At 28.1% G+C, this 25888-nt stretch overlaps 2 protein-coding genes and 1 long non-coding RNA gene across 3 annotated transcripts; all 3 read right to left on the bottom strand.

The window, feature by feature from the left end:
* Window positions 1-8797: 8797 nt before the first annotated feature.
* Window positions 8798-10036, bottom strand: LOC136086160 (ATP-dependent DNA helicase PIF1-like). Its single transcript, XM_065808437.1, has one exon. The coding sequence runs from the start codon at window positions 10034-10036 to the stop codon at window positions 8798-8800; it is 1239 nt and encodes a 412-aa protein (XP_065664509.1).
* Window positions 10037-12672: 2636 nt separating this feature from the next.
* LOC136086159 (deoxyuridine 5'-triphosphate nucleotidohydrolase-like) lies at window positions 12673-13128 on the bottom strand. The gene has a single exon (XM_065808436.1). The coding sequence runs from the start codon at window positions 13126-13128 to the stop codon at window positions 12673-12675; it is 456 nt and encodes a 151-aa protein (XP_065664508.1).
* An 8762-nt stretch (window positions 13129-21890) lies between these two features.
* Window positions 21891-22626, bottom strand: LOC136085809 (uncharacterized). Its single transcript, XR_010641190.1, has 2 exons — window positions 22160-22626; window positions 21891-22087 (listed from the first exon to the last, which is right to left on the bottom strand). It is a non-coding gene; the product is annotated as an uncharacterized LOC136085809 (long non-coding RNA).
* Window positions 22627-25888: the final 3262 nt, after the last annotated feature.

The raw sequence follows: 25888 nt of genomic DNA, 5'->3' as shown, positions 1-25888 counted from the left end.
TTTGTAGGTTGTATGGTATCAAATGATATTAATTTATTAGAGTAATAATTTATTATTTCGTGAAAACGTTTGAAACGAGTAGAGTTGAAATAATCTTTTAATACGTTATAATTATCAGAAACAAAATCAGATATCGCTTGATTTCTTTCCTTCATTTTTTCTTTTTTCACAACCAATTTCCCGTTTTCGTTAAATTTTGGGTACGGATATAACGACTCTTTCACAAAAAGTTTAATTTCAAGACAAACGTTATCTTGAAAAGCGTTTTTGATTTGTAATCTTTCATTGTCAGATAATAACTCACACTTGAGCATTTTTACGGCGTTAAATCGAGTTAAAATTTCTTTTATCCATATTTCATTTCGTTTTCATCAATATCTTTTCGACTTGTCATTTTTGGAATAAAAATTTTACCGCGTACAGCTAATTTTTTTCGCATGTCTTGTCGTTTTGTTGTTTTTTTCTTTTTTATGACATTACATTGTTCGTAGTCGCTTTGTAATAGTTTGAAAAATTCATCGCTGTCCCACTCAATTGTCTGAATTTCATTCTGATTCAGAAGAATCTCGTTCTGATTCTGAAGATTCTCGTTCTGAAGAGTCGTCTGAAGAGTCGTAAATTCCATAACGTTTTCTTCTTTTAATTTCTTTTAAAATATACGCTGCTTTCTCGCTGTCACTCCATTTCCTTCTTTTTATCGGTTGTTCGATATTTATATTTTTTTTCACTTCTTCGTCTGGTTTTTGCACTTCTTCGCGAGGTTTTTCAATTTCTTCTTTGTTTTCTCCACCTGGAAAAGTATTTTGATAAGATTTTAAATAATAATAATTTTTAAAATTTGGAGTTTTTGCATACGTAAACGATTGAAAACTTATAATTTTTTTATTGACACTCATTCCGTTATAGTCAAAATCTAATTGACCCTGAATATCGACCGGAATAAATACTTTTTGTTCTTTAATGTTAGTAATATTAGTTCTCAATCTTGCAAAAGAGCAATTTTTTTTAAATAAAGCCAAATGACCGAGAGGTTTGGATGTTTCTTTATTTAATAAATCACTTATTGCGTGATTCATTTTTCCACACGATGGAAAATCGTTTTTAAATATTTTTTCAATTTCATTGTTGTTATCAAAGGTGATGATGCATTTATAATGCGATAATAAATTATTCCAAGACGAACTTTGTTTAAAAGGAACCGAATGAAAAATTGTTATCGTTCCAACACCGTGATGTGATCCGCTTGTGCACGCGCTTACATATTGTTGACTCTTTAAACAAAAAGTGCTAATGTCGTCAAAAAATAATATTGTTTTTAATAAACGGTAGTCACTATTTTGAATTCCAAATTTGTCTTTGGAAAAACCGATAACGCGTTGAACAATTTCGTCTAACTTTTCAGGACCGACGACTGTTAAAATATCGTAGGCTTGTAAATTATTTTTTGGGGAATTTATAATGTTTTGCCATATTTTGTGCTGTGCTTCGCTCGGTTCTCTCATTTGAATTAGAAATACCATTTCTGCATCAGGATATTTTCCTAAGTGAATTAAATCGCGAGCCATGGTCGATTTTCCGCTATTAGTCGGTCCAGTTATAATTGTATTTTCAGGATAAACATCTTTGCATGGTTTAAAAATGTTAAACTTTGGAGCTTCATTTGGACAATTTGGCTCTTTGGATTTTCCTCTAATTTGAAAACTGTCAAAACCTTTTTCTTTCAAAATTTCTGTTAACGTTTTCGAACCTTGATTTAGAGTGTCTGATATTTTAGTTTCTGTCTCCTTGTCCATTTTTTTTTGTTAAACAAAAAAAACTTTTTTTTTCAATCATTTTTATTTCAAGTCAATTTATAATATAGTACAAAAAAAGTTAATAGTATCGAGTTAAAATTGAATTTTTTAAATCGTTTCTTCCCATGGCAACCAAAGCCGACATGATCATATCTATATTGCTGTGTTTTCGCATATATCTTTGGAGCATGCCGTAAGCTTTGTCCGTTACTCGATTATGACCATTGTCAATCATTTCAATTTCGTGTTCGCTTACATTTAAATAACTGGCACATCTTTTCCATTCGCTCGCTATACCTCGTGAAATGTCTGTTAACATTTGTTGCATTTTTGCTCGTACTGTTAAGCAGTAAAATGCTGTCGAGTTCATAATATTATTTATTTTTTCTAAAAAAAATAAAAGTTAAAAAAAATCAAGTACTTATATTCAAACAGTATTTATTTTTAAACATTTTTTTTTTTTAACAAAACTCAAAAGAATACTGTAAACACTAAGAATAATTTCCAAATAAAAGTTTTTTTTGTTCTCCAATTTAATATCGTCGTTAACGTCTTTTTTTCTAAAACTGGCATTCACCATTATTTCCAATCCGTTTCTTATTTGTTCGACAGTGCTCGCAATTATACGAATAACGTTGTTTTTGCTGTCAAAGATGTCACTTTCTTGACTTACAATACCATCGTTGACAAGATGTAGTGCAAGTAAACTATTACCGAGAGCATTATTGAGATGCGACAATTCTCTTTTTAAAGGTTGTATTTGCCGTTCAAATTTTATTCGTTTTGCACTATAGTTTGAAATTAAAACAACGGTTTTTGATGTCGACACACACATTTGTGCATGGGTTTCACATAATCTATTTTTATTTGCAATTTTCTCGTGAATACTTTTCCAAAAGGTAACAAAAGTCAATAATTTGGAGTCTTCCAATACATTTTCTAATATTTTTTTTAAAATTTTATAATTTGTTTCTCCTTTTGCGAGATCTCTATTAATTTGCAGATTTGAAATGTGTGCCAATTTTTCAGTAATATCACAGAGAGCACATTCCATTTTTAATTATAACAAAAAATTTTTAAATGTCCGATTTTAAATTATATAATATTGGAATTAAAATATTTTTATTAAACGTTGTCATTGTACTATAACGCTCGGTTTGTTTAATTATATTTTTTTCAATGTTTAGCAAATGTTGAATATGTTCATCACTACAAAATTTTTCAATGTCGGGTAAAACTTTGAGATTTGCATCAACAATGGGATAGAGGGTATGACAGTCTCGAATTTCGGTAAGTATACCATCATCAAAAACGTAGTTTTTTTGAGTAAATTTTTTTAGAAAACCAATGGTGTGTTGATTTATACTAATGTTTTTAAAATTGACAGACATTCTATTTTGTTGAATAGGTTGAATTTCGTTATCAAGTTGATCTGGTAAATTTCTAAAATATTTTTCTACTCGATATGTATTGTACGCGTTTATATAATTAGATGGCACTAATTTATAATTTGGCACTCCTTTTGCACGGTTTTTATGCTTATTTTCCATATTTTCGTTAACAGAATGAACACTGTAGCATTTTGGCCCTAAAGCAAATGTTTGAACTATAAACTGTGGTGGCGGAATTTCGTTTTGAAAATGATCGCTTTCTTTTGCATATTCTATCGAATAATAGGGGTGGTCTTTTGGATAATTTGAATAGTCCATCCATTTTTGTCCAATTTTCGAGTTGTTTAACCATTCTTCGACTTTGTGTCGAAAAAAAGTTTTTTCTTCTTCGTCTTTTTTTTGAGTAATAAAAAAGCAGCCAGAGTCTGTATCTGTTATAACTAAATGTTTTTCTGCTCCATGTTTCCGCAAAGCTTCTCCAAGATCCCAGCTAAAACGACCGACATTGAGTTTGGCAAAAGATAAAATTTGTGAAGCGACAATTCTTAATGATTTGTTTTTCATGTTGCATTTATCTGACGATTTTATAATTAGAGATGATTTTATCGAATCATCGTCAGATTTTAATAGATCGAATAAATCTCCCATTTCTCCATTGTTATTTAACATCAAGATGCTTTTTGTGTTGTAATTTGTGCTTGAAATGATTAACAAATCTCTAAAATATTTGTCATAAGTAAAGTCTTCAGTTTCGTATCGGTCAATTATAATTTTTTTTTTAAAAATATCCAGTTTATAACGATTTGATTCTATATTGTTAAAATTTTCTTCATTATATAATAAATTTTGAATATGAAGAGGCAGCAAACTTTTAATAGCTTGATCTGAAAATCCTTTAACTATTAAAACTTTTCTAATTTCGTGTATATTATTTATTAAATCTTGTAAAACTTTTTCTTCGTGAACTAAAAAATCCACATTTAATTTGGTTATTATTTGTTTTGACAAAGTACCATAGTGGCCATTTGTCATTAATTTTGAAATGGCGTCTTTGACTTTATCATTATTTTTAACAGCTTCTTTTCTTTGTTCTATATTTTGCCTTACCATGTCTCGAGCAAGAGGATATCTCCATAGAGGTAAAACTTTATAAATTTCTAAAATTTTGCAACCGCAAGATTTTGTTAACCATATTAAGGTGTCTAAAAATTCGCATGTTTCGTGCGGACCTAATTTCATTAATAATTTAAAAGTTTTGTCTTTTTCGATGCCGTAACACCCGTTTGCTTTCAAGTAACGTTTTGCCATTATTTCTGACGGAGAATAATTTTCCAACGGAATACAATCTTTTTCAACCATGGGAGAAAAACCTCCTACTTTTTCTTGATATGCAGGGTCCATCGCAATTTTGCAATGTACCAACGCGCCAGTAGAAAAACCGTTCGGGTTTTTACGATAATATTTTTTTATTACATTGCCTAGTGTACGACACTCATAATCGAGCGAATACTTCATCTGAAAAGGTAAAGATTTTAATTGAGCTCCTCCATATTGTCCGTTTTCGTCCATAAATAATAAACAACCTCTTATGTTATTATTTAAATTCAATTCTTTGATTTTCGAATCAAAATAATCAGTGTCTAAAGCGTATCGTTGTGCTCCGTTGTTAGACATTCCTCCTCGAACACTATTTTCAATCATTTGTTGATGTTGAGGTGTTGGAGGGTATTGTATTTGAATTAAACTCTTTGTAGAGTTTAATTTACTTGTAAAACTAAACATGCTTAGATGAGGCAATATACGAAAATTGGTATTTTTAAAAGTTCTTTCATTAAAATCAATCATAACAGAAGCAAGCGCGACAGTATCCAAAACTGTATATATTTGCAATAACGATTTTAAATTTTTTTTTCTAAAAAACTCCATAATTTTGAAACTGTCGTGTATGAATCTTTAATTTTTTTTATTTCCTCTTCCAAATTTTTAGATTTCATTAGATCGTTTTGGGCGAAAAGTTCTATTGGAGGCACACTTTTGTATTCAATGTTTAACAGTTCGTCATTAATTTGTGAATAGGGAAACAGAGTTTTTTTTATAAAGCAATTTGTAAATTCATCATCGAAAATTAAATTTTGAATTTGTGGATAAAACGGTTCTAAATAACGTGTCATTGTATTTATAATTTCACGCTGAGCTTTTTTGGAAATCATACTACTAGCTTGATCTAACGAACAATTGAGCAATCTTAACGTATCGACAAATTTTATATGTTTTCCTATACATATTATATTCAGTTTGCTTGTGTTTTTTGCAATAACAAATACGTTTTCCATGTTGCTATATTTTAATAATGCGTCGAAAGATTCTGTTTCAGAATCAGCGCAATGATTATATAAAGGAATGTCGAGTATTTTTTTTAACCCTTCCATAATCATTATCCGGTTATCAAAGGAAGCGTTATGGGCAAAAATGGGACAAGCTAAATAATTATCAGTTCTGCCCAAGTTCTTGTTACAAAAATCATGCGCGAGTCCGTAAATTTCACCAGTAAAATGATCGTGATCAATAACGGCGTAGTCTTTCAAAAGTAGAAAGTAACAAATTACAACGAGCAAATAGTTTTTCTCGCGACTCTTTTATTCGAACTAAGTTGTCAAATACAATTTCGGTTTCATACTTGTTTTCAATATCGACCATGCATTGAAACCACAATTGTGAATATGAAAAATTTAGTTTTGAAATAAAATATAAAAATGTGACAGGATCAATTTCGTTATTCTGTAAATATATCGATGGGACAGAAAATTCAGACACACATTTTTGAAAGAGATTGTTTAAAAAATAAGGTTGATTATGAATAATATCAACTTCGTCACCTTCAAACCATATTTTTATTTTTTCTTCATCCATTATGAGCGTACATAAAAGTTTAAGATGAGATATAATATCATAAGCTGTTATTCGGACCGACTGACTTAATAATCCGTTTTTTACTCTGTAAGAACGAAAGCAAGTCCACCATTTGCAACATATATAAAAACATAAAGATATTTGATAGAGATCAGTTTTAATTTTTTCAGCTTTGTTCGATATCAAGTAATTTTGAACTTTTTTAGGAGTCATAAACAATTCTAACTTGGATATTTTTTTAAATATAAAATTGACAACTCGAATACGGTGATCAGAAAAAATTTTAATATTGTTATGGTTTTGCATTTCAAATTCTTGAAGAGTCGGCGGTTTGTTATATATATCTATATATGATATTTTATCTATCGGGAGTCGACAGATACTGCACAACTGATTTTCTTTTTCCCATATTAAATTTCTATCTTCCTTTGAAATATTTAAAAATTCAAAGCGAGGTTTCAAAATTTGATATGAAAATCTCACCAAAGTATCTGCTAAAATAATAATATCAAAGACTCGCAACTCTAATTTTAACTGTTCTATATTTTCACAAGTATCTCTTGTGTTATTTAATTTTTCCCACAAATTGTCTCTATGAGTCTTTTGTAAAATCGAGATGGCATTTTCAAAACAAAGAGGCAATTCGTTTAAAGGATTTTTTTGAAGACTGTCTATTGAGTTTTCATAATAAAACACCCACTGTGTGATAATATTTCCAAAAATATCCAAGCCAAAACATTCTCTTGCTAAACTTTCATTTACACACTGAATAACAACGCTGTGGCAATAATAACTTAATTCTGATAACGGCGTTATTGTATCTGAAGCAATGTTATTACTTTGTAAAATAGCCGTTTCACAATCATAAGTAATGAAAAACGGAAAACAGTTTCGACTTTCTCTAATAAATTGATCTTGTAGCCGTAATAAGTGCTTTGTCATTATAGAATATATCGACTTTTCTAGGAACGTAAAAACCTTTGCAAATTTTTTTATGCGAATTTTTTGCTGTAAATTTTTGTCCGCACTTCTCGCAGTGATAAATTCCTTTTTCATGGAAAACGGTATAATTTTCGTTAAGCATACTTAGTGCGTGAAAGTTATCTTGTTTTTGAACTATGCAAATTTTAATGGTGTTGTCAGCATTTTTTCTTTCGTTCGCTTTTTGACGTTCTATTTCTGAAAGAAAGTCTTTGTAGGGATTTTGGTCTTCTCTTGTTATATTTGCACTTTCTTAAATAATTTCAAGTAATAATTCCATTTTTTTTTTGTATTGCGATTTTAATCGAGGATGTAAAAGCCGAACTCTTTTTGTTTGCTTTCTCAAACTAAAAATTTTAAAATTTAATTTGTCAAAAGGAGGTTCGTGAAATATTTCGCAAAATTCTAAAAGATGTTCATATGTCATATTGTAACATTTATTTTTTAAAGATTGCAAGGCCGTATACAAGTGACCATCTTCGGTGTTTTCAAATAAAATTTGATATATTTCGTCTTCAGAACTAAAATCCGACAAGTTGTTTTCAAATAATTTAAGATTCCATTTTTTTAAGGTGTTGGTTTTCCATTTTCGAATTAACAAACCGATCATTAAAGCAGCATAAAAACAAAGACCCGAATCAAATAAACCGCTGTAATCTAAAAACATTTTTTTTTTCTGATTATAATTTAAAACTGTCCACGTTGTCGGACGACGAACATTGCCGTCATGTGGACGATTCCATTCTCCTTCCCATTCGTCCAATGTTTTGTCTTTATTTTTTTCATGATATTTTTCTGAAATATGGACTTTTATTTTTTCATAGTGTTCAAGTCGTTTTTCTGAAATTTTGTTTTTATTTTTTTCATAATATTCAAGTCTAGCTTTTGCAATTTTGTCTTTATTTTTTTCATTATATTCAAGCTGTTTTTTTGCAATTTTGTCTTTATTTTTTTCATAATATTCAAGCTGTTTTTTTGCAATTTTGTCTTTATTTTTTTCATAATATTCAAGCCGTTTGTTTGCAATTTTGTCTTTATTTTTTTCATAATATTCAGGCTGTTTTTTTGCAATTTTGTCTTTATCTTTTTTATAATATTTATGGCATACATCTGCAATTTTGTTTTTTCGATGTTTGCAAAACTTCTTTTCATCATTGTCTTCTTCATTCATTTTTCTTTTTCCAGATAAATTAAAATTCCTTAAGTTTGACATTGAAGTTTCGGTCAATCGACTTAGACTTTTGACTTTAAAATTGCATAATCTGATGATGCGCCATTGACTGTCATTCTCTAAAATATTAAATACAGAACGGATATTGTTATCTTTAATATACTGTAAATTTACAAGTCCTGTTAACGGCTTAATGAAATAGACAGGAGACTTGTAACACCTTTTTATTATTTTGGACCAACCGTTATCGATAGTTTTGGCACATAATGTCACAATATTAAAAGCGATAAGAAAATTTTGAAATACTTCTAATAAAGATTTGCATTTGTCAAGTTCAATTTCAAAACCGTGTTGGGTTTTTTCGTTGATATGAAAAACAATGTCATCAGGTGATTGAAGTTGATAATTCAATTCTTTTTCTTCAATGACATCTTCGTTTTTATAGTTGTCCATGATGTAATAAAAGTATTCGCTATAAATGTTTCCATTTTTTAAGGTTTCTTCATTTTTAGTTTCTTTGAAATTCATTGTTTATATCTAAAAAAAAAAAATTATTTTACAAATTGTTGATAATAATCGTTAACAAGTTGATTAATCTTTATATTTTTAAAAATTTTTTCAAGTTGATCTTTATTTTTATGCAAAATATAAACATCGTTTATATTGCAAACTCTCGACAACGAAACGTAATAAAGAGTAGGGTTAAATGCGTTTTCATTAAAATCCAAAACTATTTTTTTCATGGTGCTTCCTTGCGCTTTGTGTACGGTTAACGAAAAGGCTAATTGCAGCGGAATTCCAACACGAGAAGCAATCGTAAAATGGACATTGTCTAAAATATCTTCATTCACCGCTTCAATTTTAATTTCACGATTGTTCATCAATATCCAAACTCCGTCATTTTCAATTTGAATGACTTTTCCAATTGCACCATTACACAAACCTTCTTCGACATTTATATTTTTAATCAGCATAACAATCGCATTGACTTTAACTGTGAGAACTTGAGGAATTCGGAATAACGCCGTCGCTTTTGGATCTCTTATGACATCTTTGGAATAAAAAGTAAATTCTTTATATTTAATATCTTTCATTTTCTTATGATTATAAAATTGAACAGATAAATTTCTAAAAAACAAACGCGTATATTCGTCGTTGATTGAATCCTCGTTAATAAAATGCCTTTTTGTCAAATATTCTATCGAGTCGGCAGACACTTGACCTAAACGTAACTCGTTGAGCACATTGAAAAATTGCAAGTCGTCTTTCTGTCTAAAACACGTTGTTAAATTGAGCACTTTTACAATATACTGTTTCCAAATGGAAGACTGAAATACATAATTTCCGACAATGGGTTTTAATTGATAAAAATCACCGCACACAATGACTTGGATCCCTCCAAATAACTCGTCTTCACATTTTCTAATTTTACAACCTAATCGGTGCAATAAATCAAAAGTTTCAGCGTTTATCATTGATATTTCGTCAATAATAAGGACATCTGTTTGTAACCATCTTTTGTGTACTTCTGGATGCATGTACCGAATATAATAGTCATCACTTTTGGTGCCAGTTTCAATTCCAGCAAAAGAATGAACGGTACTCCCGTTTAATAAATAGGCGGCTATGCCTGTACTTGCTGTGACTGTCATTTGTTTATAAATTTGGTCACTTTTGGCAATCGCATCTATTAAATAACTTTTTCCACAGCCGGCTCCGCCTGTTATGAAAAAATTTTCTCCGTCATCTAGCCATTTAAAAGCTAATTTTTGTTCACTTGATAGTTTCATTTTTTTTTAGTTGACTAAAAATAATTTATTCTGAAAATGTAATCAAAAATAAAAATTTTACAAACCATAAAAAATACATGATTTTATCGTTGCAAAAAAAACTTTTATTATTTAAAGAAGACAAATAAGCTGTCAAAAATATTATTTCTTCTGGATTTAGACTTTTTGTATAAGTTTCAAATTCTTCCTTCGTTTGACAATTGATTACATTTTCAATAATTATTTGTTTGTTAATCATCTAAAAAAAATTAAAAATTATTTAAATAATTATAAGCTAAATAACAATATACAAATGAACTTAGTTGTTCGTTCCAATTGGCAATATTATCGTTCATCTTGGTTAAAAAATTACATTTTTCAAAAATTTCCGAATTATAAAACGTATAAAAATTGTCAAAGTTTTCATTAAAATAATTGCCAAAATTTTCTTTTATCGTTTGAAAAACAATCCTTCTTAAATTTTGCGGATATTCGTTAAAATCAACAACGTGCATGAAAAAACTTTGCCACGTGTCTTCGTTGTCTTCACACAACAGCATGGAAACTCGAATTTCGTTTAATGTAGCTGGACAAAAACAATTTTGTTCGTATAAGAGTCGCAAAAAATCGTTCAATTTTTCTTCCGACATGATATGGAGAAGACACATTATTTTTATAACTAAATAAAATAATCAAAAAATTTAATCATCATACCATTCAATATTTTTAACATCTTTTATTATTTCATTTATTTCAGTCAACCATTTTTCTTTATTTTTATAATTGTTATAATAAAAATAAAAAGCATCAAAACTTTGACAATAATAAAACGGACAACGGTTTTTAAAGTGTTGTAATAATATCAAAATTTCAACATTTGTCAAATTTAAACATTTCATTTCGAGAGTAAATAATTTAACCCAGTCGTCAAAATTTGAAATAGAAACTTGATAAATGTCCGTGCTATAATTTTCTTGTAAACATTTCAAAGCCGCCTGTTGAATAAATTTTAAAGAACAAACTTTATTAAATTTCCAAATCATTTCAACAAAACTGTCCAACTGTTTTAAAACGATCATTTTTCGACACTGACAAAGACATAAACAAACAAACCAATCATGTCATATCAATATCTTTTATGAATTGGCGACCGACAGGTGTATTATTAAAATTGCACTTTGATGGAAAAATAATTATTAGTATAGCCATTTTCTATTAACTTTTCACAATCTTGAAATCCTTTTTCGTTTTCAAAACATATTCTTTCTTTTGTGTTTAGAGAACAATTGATAACTTTTATTTTTGCTTGACTAAAAAAAATTTTTTATTATAGATACATATATTAAAGATTAATAATGTCGTTCATAATTTTACAATACATTAAATACAAATCATTTCTAACAAATTTTTCAAACTCGAGTTTACTATTTTCTTCAATCATTTTGCGATATTCTCGACACGAGTTTTTAAACTCGTCAATTTTCTCTTCTGGAATATCATTTTCTTTTAAAAAAGCAAACATTTTTTCGTAAGCGTACAAAGAATAGTTTTGGAGTAAATCTTGATTTAATTTAATACTTCGATTATATTCCACAATAACATCATTTAGACTTGTTAAAATAATATTTATTAAAGATATTCCGTCGTGGTCAAAGTGCTTTTGCACTTCAGATTGAATATGACCTTTTACACGGACATATAATTCTCTATTATCGCTTTCTTCTTCACCATTGTCTTTACACTCGAACAAACGGACAAACGATTCATACAGTTCAAAGTTTAACCAAGCAAGATTTCTCCAAGATTTAGATTTGTATACTAAATTATATTGTGACATTCTAAAAACAATTAGAAAAAAAGTTTTATAATTGATCCAAATACAGATTTTATTATTTTTTTATGAACTAAAAATTTTTCTTTGCGTGTTACATAATTAAAATCTTGCAAGATTTGTCCTTTAAAGTCGTATTGAAAACATAGTTCTAAATATTTTGAAATGGCAACATCCCTCTCTATAATAAATTTATTTTCTTCATTTATTAAAATTTCCAGTTCCAAAATGGCTTTGTGACATTTTTTAATTATTTTGAAAATGCAATCCATGTACAATAAACTTAATAAATTTTTATCAATGCTCTCAATATCGTGTTTTAACTCCATTAAAATTTTTGTTATTGTACCAGAGCTCCATTTTGTTTCCCAGTCGTCTTTGTCATATTTTAAAATTTTTCTAATTGTTTTGAAATGTTCATAATGTTTTGGATTTTCATCGAAAACGCGGTTCCATATATACAAACGTTCACATTTATGTTTTGCCCATTCCACGTTTTTATTAAAACTGCATTCTTTGCCAGAGTTGTTTCTACTGTTGCATTTCATTTTTTTATATCCTGAAAAAAATTTATTCTTTATAAAATTGTAATTGTTTATTTCGTCAGAAATTTGCATTTTACAAGTCTATTCCTTTAAATTGTCGCAAAGTTTTGACATTCAGTTACTTTTTTTTATACCTGCCGACTTTTTTTTTTTAAAGTTTTTTATTTAAAAATTACAAAACAACTGTCAATTTCAAAAAAAAAAAAAGTTAACGAATAAAAAAAATAAGCAATGCTTGAAAATTTTGTGTTCTAAAAATCAAAAAAAGTTTTATATGATATTTATTGTCCAGTCGATCCAAATCCTCCAACTCTTTTATTTTCAATAACGGCTGATGCTACATGAAACAAAGATTGACAACCTTCAAATTCAACTTCAACCTTTTGAGCTCGAACAAATGGTACAAATGTGATTTGAGCAATAAAACTTTTTTTTTCGACTTTATAAGGTTCTTTACTGTTATTAAAAAGCATGACTTTTATCTCTCGAGTATAATCAGAATCAATGATGGCAGGCGAGTTGAATACCACTAATCCATATTTTAAAGCAAGACCTGATTTTGCAGTTATAAAACCTTGAATATGATTATCCATTTTAAATATAGAAACTCCAGTCGAAACAAGTTTTTTTTCAAATGGTTCAAGAATAACTTCTTGCGTACTTCTCAAATCGAGACCGGCGCTACCCGAAGTAGCATAAAAAGAATGGTTTTCCAAATCTTCAATCAAAACTGACATCTAAAAAAACATTTAAAAAACAATGTATCTAAAGAATTACATTTAAAAAAAACATTTAAACTTTTAGCGCATACATACCTTTCAAGCTAACTTGCACTCTGTTTTTTTTTTAAACTAAACAGTTCCTTTTATACTCTTTTTTAAAGCGAAAAGTGCACAAAAAAAACGTCATCGAGTTCAAAGTTCAACAATCGTACGTTGCTTATTGTTCGAAAAAAACTTGTTTTATTCTTGTTTTTTAATCTTGAATTTTATTTGTTTAAAAAAAAAAAAAGAAAAACAATGAAAAAAAAACGTATAAAAGAAAGTTGTTTAAAATTTTTTTTCATTCAACAAAAAAAAAATGGCTAGTGTTGATTTTGAAATTACATATTGCAACGACAAAAGTTATTTGAAATTTGGTGATTTGGCTGCAAATACATTGTGGCTTTGTGACATTCAACGAGAGAAAGATGTCATTGCTGGGCAATATTCAAAATGCCCGGTAAAACCTGTCGCTCAATTCGATTTTACAAAAAACGAAGTGGTTTATTCTAATCATAACGACGAAGAATGGATATTGCTTCCTGAAAAATACAGGCAGCAATGCAAAAACGAAGAAAAAATTCATTTTCTGTATAGAGCAGAAATAAAAACGAGTAAAGATGACAAAAGTTTTTTAAATAAAAAAGGCGGCGAAAACAACTATCAAGCGTTTATACATCATGCGCAAAGTAAAGTGACAAAGAAATTTTTGGAAAATTTAATGAGCGATTTGGAAATTATTCAAAATAAAGCTTATGTGTACGCGTTCAACGTTACGAAAATTTATAAAGAAGTTAAGTTTGCCAATTTTGCAATTCGACTTGCAAAAGACGACGAAATGTTTCATTATTCAGAATACGAAAGATTGGCCGCAATTGAACCTCCCATGATGAACGTCATATTGAAAGAAAAAGGTTATCGTAATTTTAATCAAAATTTAAAAAGAGCTGCGAAAGAAAATGCCATTCAAGAAACTGGCAATAAAAAATTGAAAAAAGAAACTGAAGAAGAAGAAGCTTAATTTTAAACATTATTTAATTATTTTTTTTTTTTTGAGATATTTAAATGTATTATTATTAAAAACTTGAAAAAAACCAGTTTATTACCAGAAACATTGTTTTTTTTATTCCCTTAAAAGGTAATTTCAATGGGTATAAATACTTTGAAAATGTTAAATTACAGTCAGTTTTAAAAGAATGACGAGCAAGCAAGTCGATCAATCTGTAGAGAAAGCCTTACAACTGTTTTATCCAAATAATGAACTACATCCTATACTTCAAGAATTTCATCATTTGGATCACACGTATGAAGATTGGCTTAATATTATAAAAGAATATTTAACAAAATGGAATCTTCAATTAAATTTACCCGAAGAACAATATTCGGTTCTTTATCATGTTTTTATAATGAAAGATTATAATAACAATATAGACTTGTTTGCAAAATCTTTTAGAGAATGCATGTCATTTGAAGAACAAACGCTTAATTGGACTCGGGAAATGTATCAAGTTTGCGCTCTAATAAATGAAACTTTTTTAGAAATTATCAAAAAGGAATCAACACACCCGATATATAAATTGTACAAAGATAAGCTGGATGAATTTATTGCAAATTTTAAATACTTTAATCGAGCTTCGTTTAACACTGGAAAAACAAATTAAAACTTTCTCTCAAATATTACTTTTTGTTTCCTTATTTGATTAATAATCATGGTGATTATTTGAATAACCATTACCGCGATTATGAAGAATTGCGAAAAAAGTACATACCTTCAAAGTTTACTCTTCAAGCCAATTATACCCGTTTTAGTTTTAATGACAAACTCTTTCACAATGGTTATTATACTATATACACGCCTATTCGCATTTATGATTATTTTTCAAAAACTGAAAAATACAAAATAGTGCAAGATAAAGTTTTAATTTACAAAGCTATTAATCAATGTAATTTTTACCACAATTCGCCAATTGAATTGTTTCCGCAAGCAAACTGGTTTTATTTTTTCAAAAGAAATTTTACAATATCTGCTATTCTTTACAAGAAAGACGACAAACTTTACGATTACTTGAAGCATAAAGAAAGAAATATTGCAAACAAGGAAGAGTTAAAAATTGTCTTTCACTCATAAAAAGAAACATTTGTTATTTTTTAATTATATTATATTTGAAAAAATTTTCATTTAAAAAAAATACATTTTCAAAACATGTACACGTATTCTTATTTTTACAGTTGTTATCCTTTAAAAAGTTTAAAAATTCTCGAAAATTGTTTGATGAATTTTCATCTATATTAAAATAAAGTAAATCTTGCATGTATAATAACAACATTTTGGTTTCATATTTTGAACAGTGATGTAAACGACAAATTTGAAATGTCAAATGAGTATAATGATATTCACATTTTTGTTCTCCATACCAATAACGCATATTTTGCACTTTTGGAAATTTTAAATAATTCAAGTCAAAGAAATATAAATTGAGATTTAAAGATTTTAGAATACTTTTTTCCATGTCTCCTCCTTTAAACAATATTAAATTGTTTGCATAATTTTTAAAAATAAGAGTCAAATATTCGTCAGTATTACAACAAAAGATATGTTCGCCAGAAAAGGAATTATCAGGTTGATAAGTTAATCCGTGAATATTACGATTGCAAAAGTTAAAAGTACTTTGTTCCTTGAAACTTAATTTATCAAAAGGTACACATGGCCAAATTTGAACGTGATAAATTTTGTTTCCATTAAACATTCGCAAACACAACTCTCTTAGACATCTTTTCCCCCATATATGTCGTTCTGTATTTTCAATATATTCGACATCCATAAACCATATCTAAAAAAAAAAAGAGTAGTAAATCATAAATAACCTCTGTTTCTTTGAAAATTACTTTTACAAGTATAAAAATGTAAAATGTGTTTAAATTTTAATTTAAAAAAATGGAAAGAGTAGACAGTATAATTAAAAGAATTCACAACAACTGCGTTGTATGCGCTTTAGACGAAGTGAGTAAAAGATACAGCCAGTTTAATAAATCTGGCAACTCCTCTCCACATTCTCCTATATCAGATGATGAACATACAAAAGATGAATACTCTAACGAATTGCTTCAAAAAATATTAAACTCCAAACGAGCAAATCTTGATTCTAGCTCAATTGAAAAATGTTTCAATAATAGCAATTTTAAACACCTTTTAAACGAGCCTCAGCTTTGCTTTGACCATCAGAATCATTTTGAAAAATTAAAAAAAGACTATATGGATCAAAAAGACTGTATAGCAAAATATTATCATTCAAAACTTGTAGTTTTGGTCATGGAATCACAACCTAATAAAAGCCGGTTTGAAGCAGAAGGTGATCAAACAGACGGTTTTATAGATACGTTTAGTACAAAAGTGCTGCCAGCACTCTAATTAAAAAACTCGAGGCAATTTTGCGAAAACAAACTGTTAAAAGAAGCATTGACGGAATAATAAAAGAAGAACCGACGGATAAAAAAACTTTATTTGTTAATATTTTACATGCTGTTGTAACAATATTTATTTCAAGTTTTTTTAGTATTGAAGAATAATGTGCTCAAATGAGTCTTTAATTTCGTATTTTTCTCAACCTGCGTATAAGAATTATTTTAAAGGTGTGTATGGCTTTGACGAATTAAGTCGATCCACAGCCCATATCGACATTATTAAACGCATGAACAAAAACGGTTCTTTTATTATTTATAACAATGAAACAAGTAAAGAAGATGGTCAACACTGGCGAGCGCTGATAAAATTGGATGACGGTCATTTTTTTTGCTTTGACAGTTTAGGTCCAGAAAGCGTTCTTCGTCAAATTCCTTTTCATCTAAGATATAACAGACATTTGTTTGAATCTGTAGACGAAGTTCAAACAAATTTAAAAATTAATACCTTGAATATAAATTATAACGAAATTGAAATTAATTCTTATATAAAAAACACAAAACATTTTCCGTACGAGTGGACACTTCATAATAAAGAATTTTATTGGTTTACACATTTCATCTTGAAATTTAGCGCAGAAACTGGACAACAAAATGTCATGTTATCTTACAACAAAAATTGCTATCAATGGAATAACAGTAGTTTGTGTGGCGCTTTCGCGGCATATTTTTTAACAATTTTATTTAACATACCTGATTACAGATATAGTTCATCATTTTACATACCTTTACTTGACACTTTGTTAAACCGTCATTTTTTTGAAATTTCTGAGCTTCATAATTCTGAACAAATTCTGCTAAAGATGGCTCCATTCTTTAAATTTGTAAAAAAAGAATTCTTTCCTTATCTTGATGCAACAGCCAAACGACTGTTTGAAAAAGACGTCTTGTTACCTTTATATTTCAAAAAACAAGAAAAACTGGAGCGAGACTCGCTGTCGGCTAAATCCAAAGACAAAACAATTAATCGTGATATATATGAAGCACAAATATTGTCTGATAATACTGTACGCAACATTTTAAAAAGTCACGATTTGCTTAGAACAAATAATGAAACACAATGGAACAAAATCTCAATGCAGGATTTATTAGCTATACCTTCTATAATGAATGAAGAAAATATTTATTTAATGCAAAACGAAGAAAAAAAACAAATATACTTGAATAATTTTTCTCGATTACAAACAATAGACAGATTTTTAGACAGACCTTGGGATGACGTCATCACAAAAGAACATTTAAAAAGGCTTTTTGATCTCAACTTGTTATAAAAAAAAATGCAAAGACAAGCTATATGTCCTTTACGCGACACTATCGAAGAACAATTGTGCAATACGTGTGGTGGTTACGGTCAATTATATTGTATTTTGGCAAAAGAAAATCAAAAAGCAGTTTTGGAAGAATTTAACAAATGTCTTGGCGTTATCAAGGACGATATATTATATGTTACATACGAGAAAAAGATGTTTAAGTTACCAAAGATTAACATAACTTGTGATTATTGCAACGGCAAAAAAAAAGTCTTTATTAAACGCAACAGAAACCAAAGTTTTCAAAAAATAAAAAAACATTTATTTTTGTATATACATTTTATTTAAATAAAAAATAAAATACAAGTTATAATTTTTTTCTTTATCGTACTTCAAAAGAGTAATCTTGCATATAAGGTTCGACAGCTTTTGTTAAATTTACCGTGTTTGGTTTTTTTCCTTTCCACGCTTTTTTTAAACTATACAAAAGAGAACCGACTTGCAAAGCGTTTGACACGTTTTTCGGAGTTATGTAATCGGCTAATCCGTGTCCCCGAGTTTTCTTCATTTTTCGTCTCAAAAAATGTCTTTTATTTTTAGCGCTTGTTTTTCTCATTCGCTTTCGAGTAGCCATATTTGAAATGTATCTTTTATCACTTCAATAAAGTCATTATATAGCATTTCAAATTTATTTTCTTTTTGCCGAATTATAAATGTAATAATAGCCATATCAGATGATCGTATTATTTTCATTTGATTGCTTGCGTCTACTCGGAAAAACAATTTAAAATTTTTATTTAAAGATTTTAACGTGCTATATGAAGAATCTAACGGTTGTAAATCCGAAACAGGCGAAGGCGAGGAAAAATTATTGTAAAACTCGGTCAAACATGTTTTGAAATCCATGATTAATACTTGTTATTTTTTTTAAAAGTCGCGTTATTTATTAAAAAATTTTAAAAGTCGCGTTATTTATTAAAAAAAAATTAAAATTCAAACACTGTTTAATTTTAAAAAAATACAATTTTGTTTTCTTATAATAAAGGCAATTTCTTTCCTTCATATAAAACTCTATCATTATATTTTACAATGTACATATTTAATGCTACAACATATTCAAGTTCGAATCCGCCTAAAAAAGAAGTTAAACTCGAATCACCTTCATTTACATTACCACATATCATCTCGACCAAATGACCGTTTAAATATGAAAATAAAACAATATATTCTCCGCGATTCGAAACATCCATTCTGATATTTCTGATGTATCCTTTAACATCGCGTTTCATGTCTTTTACCAACAAAGAAAATGTTTTTACGTCATTTTGCACAATAGTAAAAAATGCGTTTAAAAAACAAGTTGAACATTTTTGTTTCTGATGATGAATAGTGCCAATTCGATGACAGCGTTTATACATTTTTTCTTTTAAAATATAGTGTTAAACAGTGGTCCAAGCAATGGTATACTACCAAGTACGCTTCCTAAAATGCCTTGTCCGCGTTTTTTATAGTGTTTTTGAGTGTTTACTCTTCCTCGTTTTTTAAATCTCCTCCTTCCATGATATTGTCGCGATTTTTTCATTTTTTTTTTTTTAAAACACGTTTTCCGACTAAATTTAATCTTTAACTTTCTTTTGTCTTTTTATACTTGCTTTTTTATTTTTTTATTTCAAATCAAGTCTTTTTGACATATTCAATACTTTATTTTTTGTCTTACTTTAAGTTCTTCATGGAGGATTATTTGGTTTTGTTGATAAAATATTTTGTTAATATAAAATTTATGTAAACATTTATCTAATGTTTTTTTGTCAAGACCCATTTATATATCGGCTGTCCTGCACGTCCATTTTTGATGTTTTGTCTATTTCTTTTATACGTTGCCTTTGTTTTTCGCTTGCAATAAAGAATTTTTTTACAATCCAATTGATCTACAACTACTTGTAGATCTTTCATTCCCATTCCTAAATTTAATAAATTTACTGGTGGAGGACTGGCAGGAAATACTCTAAAATCAATTTCTCGCCTAGATGCTATTGACCTTGTTCTTGACATTTTTTTCATAAATTGTGTACATTTTGTTAAAATATATTTATACGAAATTTATAAAAATATTTAATTTTACGCTGTATTTTTTCTTCTATATACACGTTTAATTAACTTTACTTTTTTACACAATTGTAATAATTATTTAAAATAATATTTTGTGGCTCCCAACACTACCTTACTTTTACACCTTATTTGTCTTACTTGCATATCTTACTTAGTAGACCTACTTTACTTTTTGAGTATTTTTTTCTTCATTTTAACTTGCTTATTTTTCCTGCTTATTGACTTGTTTTGTTTTTTTATAAAAAAGTTTTGTGTCCCCGACACTGCCTTACTTGACCTTACTAATCATCTTACATACTTATTGTCTTACTTAGGAGTAGTATTGTCTTACTTATGAGTATTAACTTGCTTACTTATTTTCCTGCTTACTAACTTATTTTTATTTCTTACTTAATTTTTTTTTTGCATGCTTAATTTTTGCCTGCTTACTTATAACTTCCAAGACAGACATTTTAACTGACTTATTTTTCTTGCTTAGTGACTTGTTTTTATTTTTTGTAAAAAATTTTGTGTCCCCGACACTGTCTTACTTAGCCTTACTTATTCATCTTACTTACTTATTGTCTTACTTATGAGTAGGCCTACTTTTTTTTATTTAACCGCGGTTAACTTGCTTACTTATTTTCCTGCTTACTAACTTAATTTATTTCTTACTTATTTTTATTTTTGCATGCTTATTTTTTGCCTGCTTACTTATAACTTTCTAGACAGACATCACCAAGTCTCGTGTATTCACCAGAACTTTAGTGTTAACATATAACTTTCTAGACGGACATCACTAAGTCTAGTGCACTCACTATGACTATAGTGTTTTGACATATAACTTTCTAGACATTACATCACTAAACCGTACGGTTATAGTGTTTTTACACATAACTTTCTAGACAATACATCACTAAACCATACGGTTATAGTGTTCACTAAACCATACGGTTATAGTGTTTTTACATTTAATGACATGATAAAGATCGAAGTTTAAGGGTGAAGCTGAGATTTGAACCCACGAACGGTTCATGAATGGCGATTACAACATAGTGCAGAATGCGAACGCACTATGCTACGTATACGTGATGTGTTTATGTACTTTGAAATCTTTTAAATTATTGTTTCGCTCTAAGAAAGAGAACAGTTCTTTGTTTTTCTAAACACTTTTCTCAGAAATCATTACTCTTTGAAGAGAATGAATAGAAAAAGAAAAAGGGTTTATAAAGCTGAACAAACATTAAAGTTTATTAAAGTTTTTTTTAATTATTTTGATCAGAAATAAAAAAAATGTTTGTTATAACATATATTTAATATTTCTTTCAACTACATAATTCTTTTGTAATAATTTATAAAAAAATAAATATAGCTGAGCAAACATTACTTGTTTTTTTCAGATAAATAGCAGGTTGTTTTGAAAAAATATCAATTCGCCACAATGAACACAGCAGAAGTTATCACTAAATTCGACGATAAGGATATGGAATTCTATGAAAGGGTGTTGAAACCGGACGGAGTACCTATGGAGGATTTTATTGCGGCTTATGATTTGGTCATGAGTTCAATGAAAGAAAAAGAAGTTAAAGTAATTGATTTAACAGTCGAAGAAAATGAAGTCAAAGACAACGTTGAAAAAGTTGAAGATGGAGAATCAATCGACTTTAAAGTTACAGAGGTAAATATTTTTTAACCATAAAAATAAGTTTTGCTTTTTTTTTATTTTTTTTAATTTTCTTTCACTTTTTTTAGAGAAAAAAAAAGAAAAGAAGAAGCAAAAGTTATAAAGCGCGGAACAATAAAAGAAAAATTTTATATATTTTAAAAAAATACAGCGTGTAACATTATAAATATTTTTTTTTTTTACAATTTTTTTGAGAATATATTTAGTTTTTTGTTTAATTTTCCATGTATATAATTTTCTTCTGTTTGTCGCCAACGTTTTATTTTTTTACCGACTCTTCCCAGTTTTCGATTTGTTTTGTTATCTTTATATTTTTTATTTGTATTACGTTTGCACATAACTATGTTTTTACAGTTGCTAGGAAGATTTTGTTGAAGAGTAATCGGATTATTTGTTTGTGTTAATTTTGAAAACTTTAAGCGTGGCACCGTAGCTTTTGATCGCGCCATATATTCTAAAAATAAATTTTTTATTTTATTTAAAAAATATTCAAACTGTTTTTTTTTTTTTAAATAAAAAAAGTTACCGGCTGTTTCTTTAGTTCTAGGCGTATATCTTATTTTTGCCATCAATAAAACTATTTAAAAATTTTTTCTTTTATATATATATATATATTTTTGGCAGTAACAATATAACTTGCTTTGTTTAGAATATAAAAATGAGTATAAATTCGAGAAGAGAATTGGAAAAATGTATTGAAAATGTTGTGGGTGCTCGGTGGAAAGAAATGGCCAAGTATTTTGGATTTGCTGATAATACCATAGAAATCATTGATCACGATTACTTGCGTATTTACGATAAATTTTCAAGAGTATTTCAATTATTATTTCAACGCGAACAACACGAATGGGCAATCATAAACATTGTAAACAGTTTAAAAATATGGCTAAACGATGAAAAAAACCGTCTTGAACGCGACGAACTGTTTATAAGCAATTTAAACGCGTTGATTATTAAAGTTGATAATTAATAATTAATAGATTATTTATAAAATTTTGTAAATTTTCTCGGAAAAAATCTTTCTAAATTTTTTTTTTTTTTTCGAAAAATACCTTTAATATTTTCTCAGAATTTTATCAATGAAAATCATTTTCTCTTTAAATTTGTTTTTACAGTTTACTGTCATTTTTTATTTTAATCCGATCATTTAATTTTGTCGTTTCACACTTGTTTAATAAATATTTACTTTTTTTATATAAGTTTAAAGTTTAGAAAAAAAAATATTTCACACTTGAAATTTTCAATTAAAAAAAATGGAACCGTTTATCAAGTAAGTTTTGTTTTTTAAAAAACGTTTTTTTTTTTTTGTGTATTTTCTTTTTCAAAAATGGGCTCATAAATTAATTCTTTAGTCGCAAAAACACTGAAAAAATATGCTGCTGTTATTGTGGAATGTTGCAAAATATCGAGAACCTGCTTGATCATCAACAAAACTGTTTGGAAAAAATTAATTCGACTTCTTGCTTTTGCTGTGGAATCAATGTAAATAATTTAGAAACGCACGAATGCCGATATGAAGAAATTCAACCAAGCACCTTTTTGTGTTTTTTATGCGTCCATCAAATACCAACTGAAATAATGGCAAACCATGTCACAGATTGTTTATCACATTTAGAAGAAAGATTTATAATAAAGGCGACTGAAAATATAAACGAAACCATAAAATCAAACACAAATGTCTTTAACAAAATAATCAATAACTGTATGCTTTCACTTTCCAATTCAAACAAACAAATTGCTCAACTGTCAAGTTTGGTCACTTGCAAAAATAAAGAATTTGAAAATCATGTCAAAAGCTCAACAGAATACTTGACAAATTTGATAAACGAAAAAAATGAAGAAATTGCAAATTTAAAATCTCTTGTTTGCGATATGAAAATATCAAAAGAAAATTTTCCAATCACTGATAATCAAATTATCAAATGTGACCAAATGGATCTCAGATTACTGTCCAATGAACCGTTTTATTCCGACCCTGCTTACACCACAGACGGTTATTTTTATCGAATAAAAATGTATGGGTACGAAATTGCTGAAAAAAAAAATGGCCATTTACTTTCAACTTTTGCAATCTCCACATGATCACGTTTTAAAATGGCCGTTTAAAAGAAGAGTTATTGTTACTCTGCGAAATAATGGTCACGAAATGAAAAAGGAAATATCATTTGGTAATTATAACCAAGGTCAACTTGAAAATGCCGGATATTGTCGATACTTTTACCAACCTGTTCATGAATATAATCCGGCTATCGGATATACAGAATTTATAAATCACGAACATTTGAAAAATTTTATTGTAAACAACATGCTGTTTATTAATGTGTCTATTGAAAATCACATTTAAATATTTTTTTTAAGTTGTATTAAATAATTGATATTAAAACTTTTTTATTCTTTAGCAAAAAAAATGATTGAAAAATATTTCAGAGAACTTGCAGATCATCTTACGAGCGACAACACACGTAGTTTAAAATTTTGTCTATCTATACCGCTCCGTTTGAAGGAACAAATAAAAGATGGCATCGATTTAATGGAACACTTTAACACATATTCCATTTATCACGACAACAAAGAATTCATATCACCTGAAAGCAAATTCAATCTTTTATTAGAAATGTTAGCAATAATCGGAAGAACGGATTTATATATAAAATATAAGAAGAAAATTCCTCAATTGCCAACATATGAAGACTGCATAAATTTATCAAATGGTCAGACGCCAAAAGCAGCGATAATTGACGGTCAACCAAACAAAAGCAATTATCCGGTCGAAGTTGTGGTTGCAAAACAAAAAGAACTTTTAAATATTTATAGCAAATGATACTTTATAATATTAAGAATAAATATTAACTTTAATTTTTGTTGTTATTCACACACAGTATAATATATATTATAATTATTTTTGTCATTTTTTTTTGTTTTAGAACCAACTAAAAAAATGCTCACAAAAATAAGGTAAATTTACAAAGACATTTAAACGTTTTCAGAAAATTTCAAAGATAAGTTACCAAACTGCTCGAAGATTCTTTGCCAACGCTGAGATTAGCAAATTTAAATCAAAATTGAACAAAGAAAAAAAACCAAAAAAGAAAATATGACGGAGAAAGAAAGGAAGACTCTTAAAAGAAAATACAGCGGCAATTTATTTGTTATCAAACACAAACGTCCTCGAATGATAATGGAAAATGGAGAACATAGTTCATTTAATCCAAAGTTGAGACGATACACATACTACACTAAAATGTTTATTAATAAAGCTCAGATATGGCTTGATAAAGATAATCTTTCTCGCACGTTTCAAGAACTTTATACCGACAAACCGATACTTTCTTTATTAGATTTATGTAAACGCAAAATGGTATTTATTCGAATAAAAAAAGAAATGACAAATTTAACTCAAAATGTACTTTGTGTGCTCGAAAAACATTTTGATAAAAAAACTCTTCTTTACTACCTCGAAAAAAGAAAAGAAAATTCGATGAAAAAAAAAGTTGCCAAATATATACTAAAAACTGATAAAGTATCAACAAAAAACTTGGAAAAGTTTATAAAACCTCATTTAAAATTTTTTATTTTGCAGCATAATGTTTTAATAAATTTAGTTTATTTATTTGCACAAGTATATTATGAAACTGAATATTCAAAAAAAAAATATTATCACTTGAATAAAGATTATCTGCACCATTTTTTTAAAATTATTTTAAAAACTATTGAATGGTTTACCGATCAATATAACTTTGTCATTTATGAAAAATTTATTTGTAATAATAGTATACTCGATTATCTTTAATAACAGTTTTTTTTTTTTCAGAATGAAAAACATTAAAAAATACACTCAAGAAATTGGTGACACGGAAAATTATGAAGAACCTAATGTTGATTTTTTTTGTGTTTTTCATCGAGATTTAGAAGAAAATATAGTCTGGGAAGAAATAATTAAACGGAAAAAAGCAAAACGAGAAAACAAGTTTATTCCTTATTCTTACTATTTAAAAGAAGTGGCACAAAACACAAGAATTTGGTTTAATATTGACATTTACGATCAAATCATGAAAGAAATAAAATGTTACCCCAATGGAGAAATTGATTTGTCATTAAAACAACTCTGTTTAAGTAAATTATCAATAAAAAAGTTAAAAAATAAAATGGAAGCAGTCATGGATGAAATTGAATCTATTTTGGTCAATTTCAAATTTAATTTTGACAAAATCTTGCGGAGATTTCATGACGAATATGGTTTTTCTGAATATAGGAC

The sequence above is a fragment of the Hydra vulgaris genome, chromosome 10 (assembly GCF_038396675.1).
Source record: "Hydra vulgaris chromosome 10, alternate assembly HydraT2T_AEP".
Lineage (NCBI taxonomy): Eukaryota > Metazoa > Cnidaria > Hydrozoa > Anthoathecata > Hydridae > Hydra > Hydra vulgaris.
The sequence above is the reverse complement of the archived record's forward strand: the minus strand, read 5'-3'. Positions and strand labels throughout refer to the sequence as shown.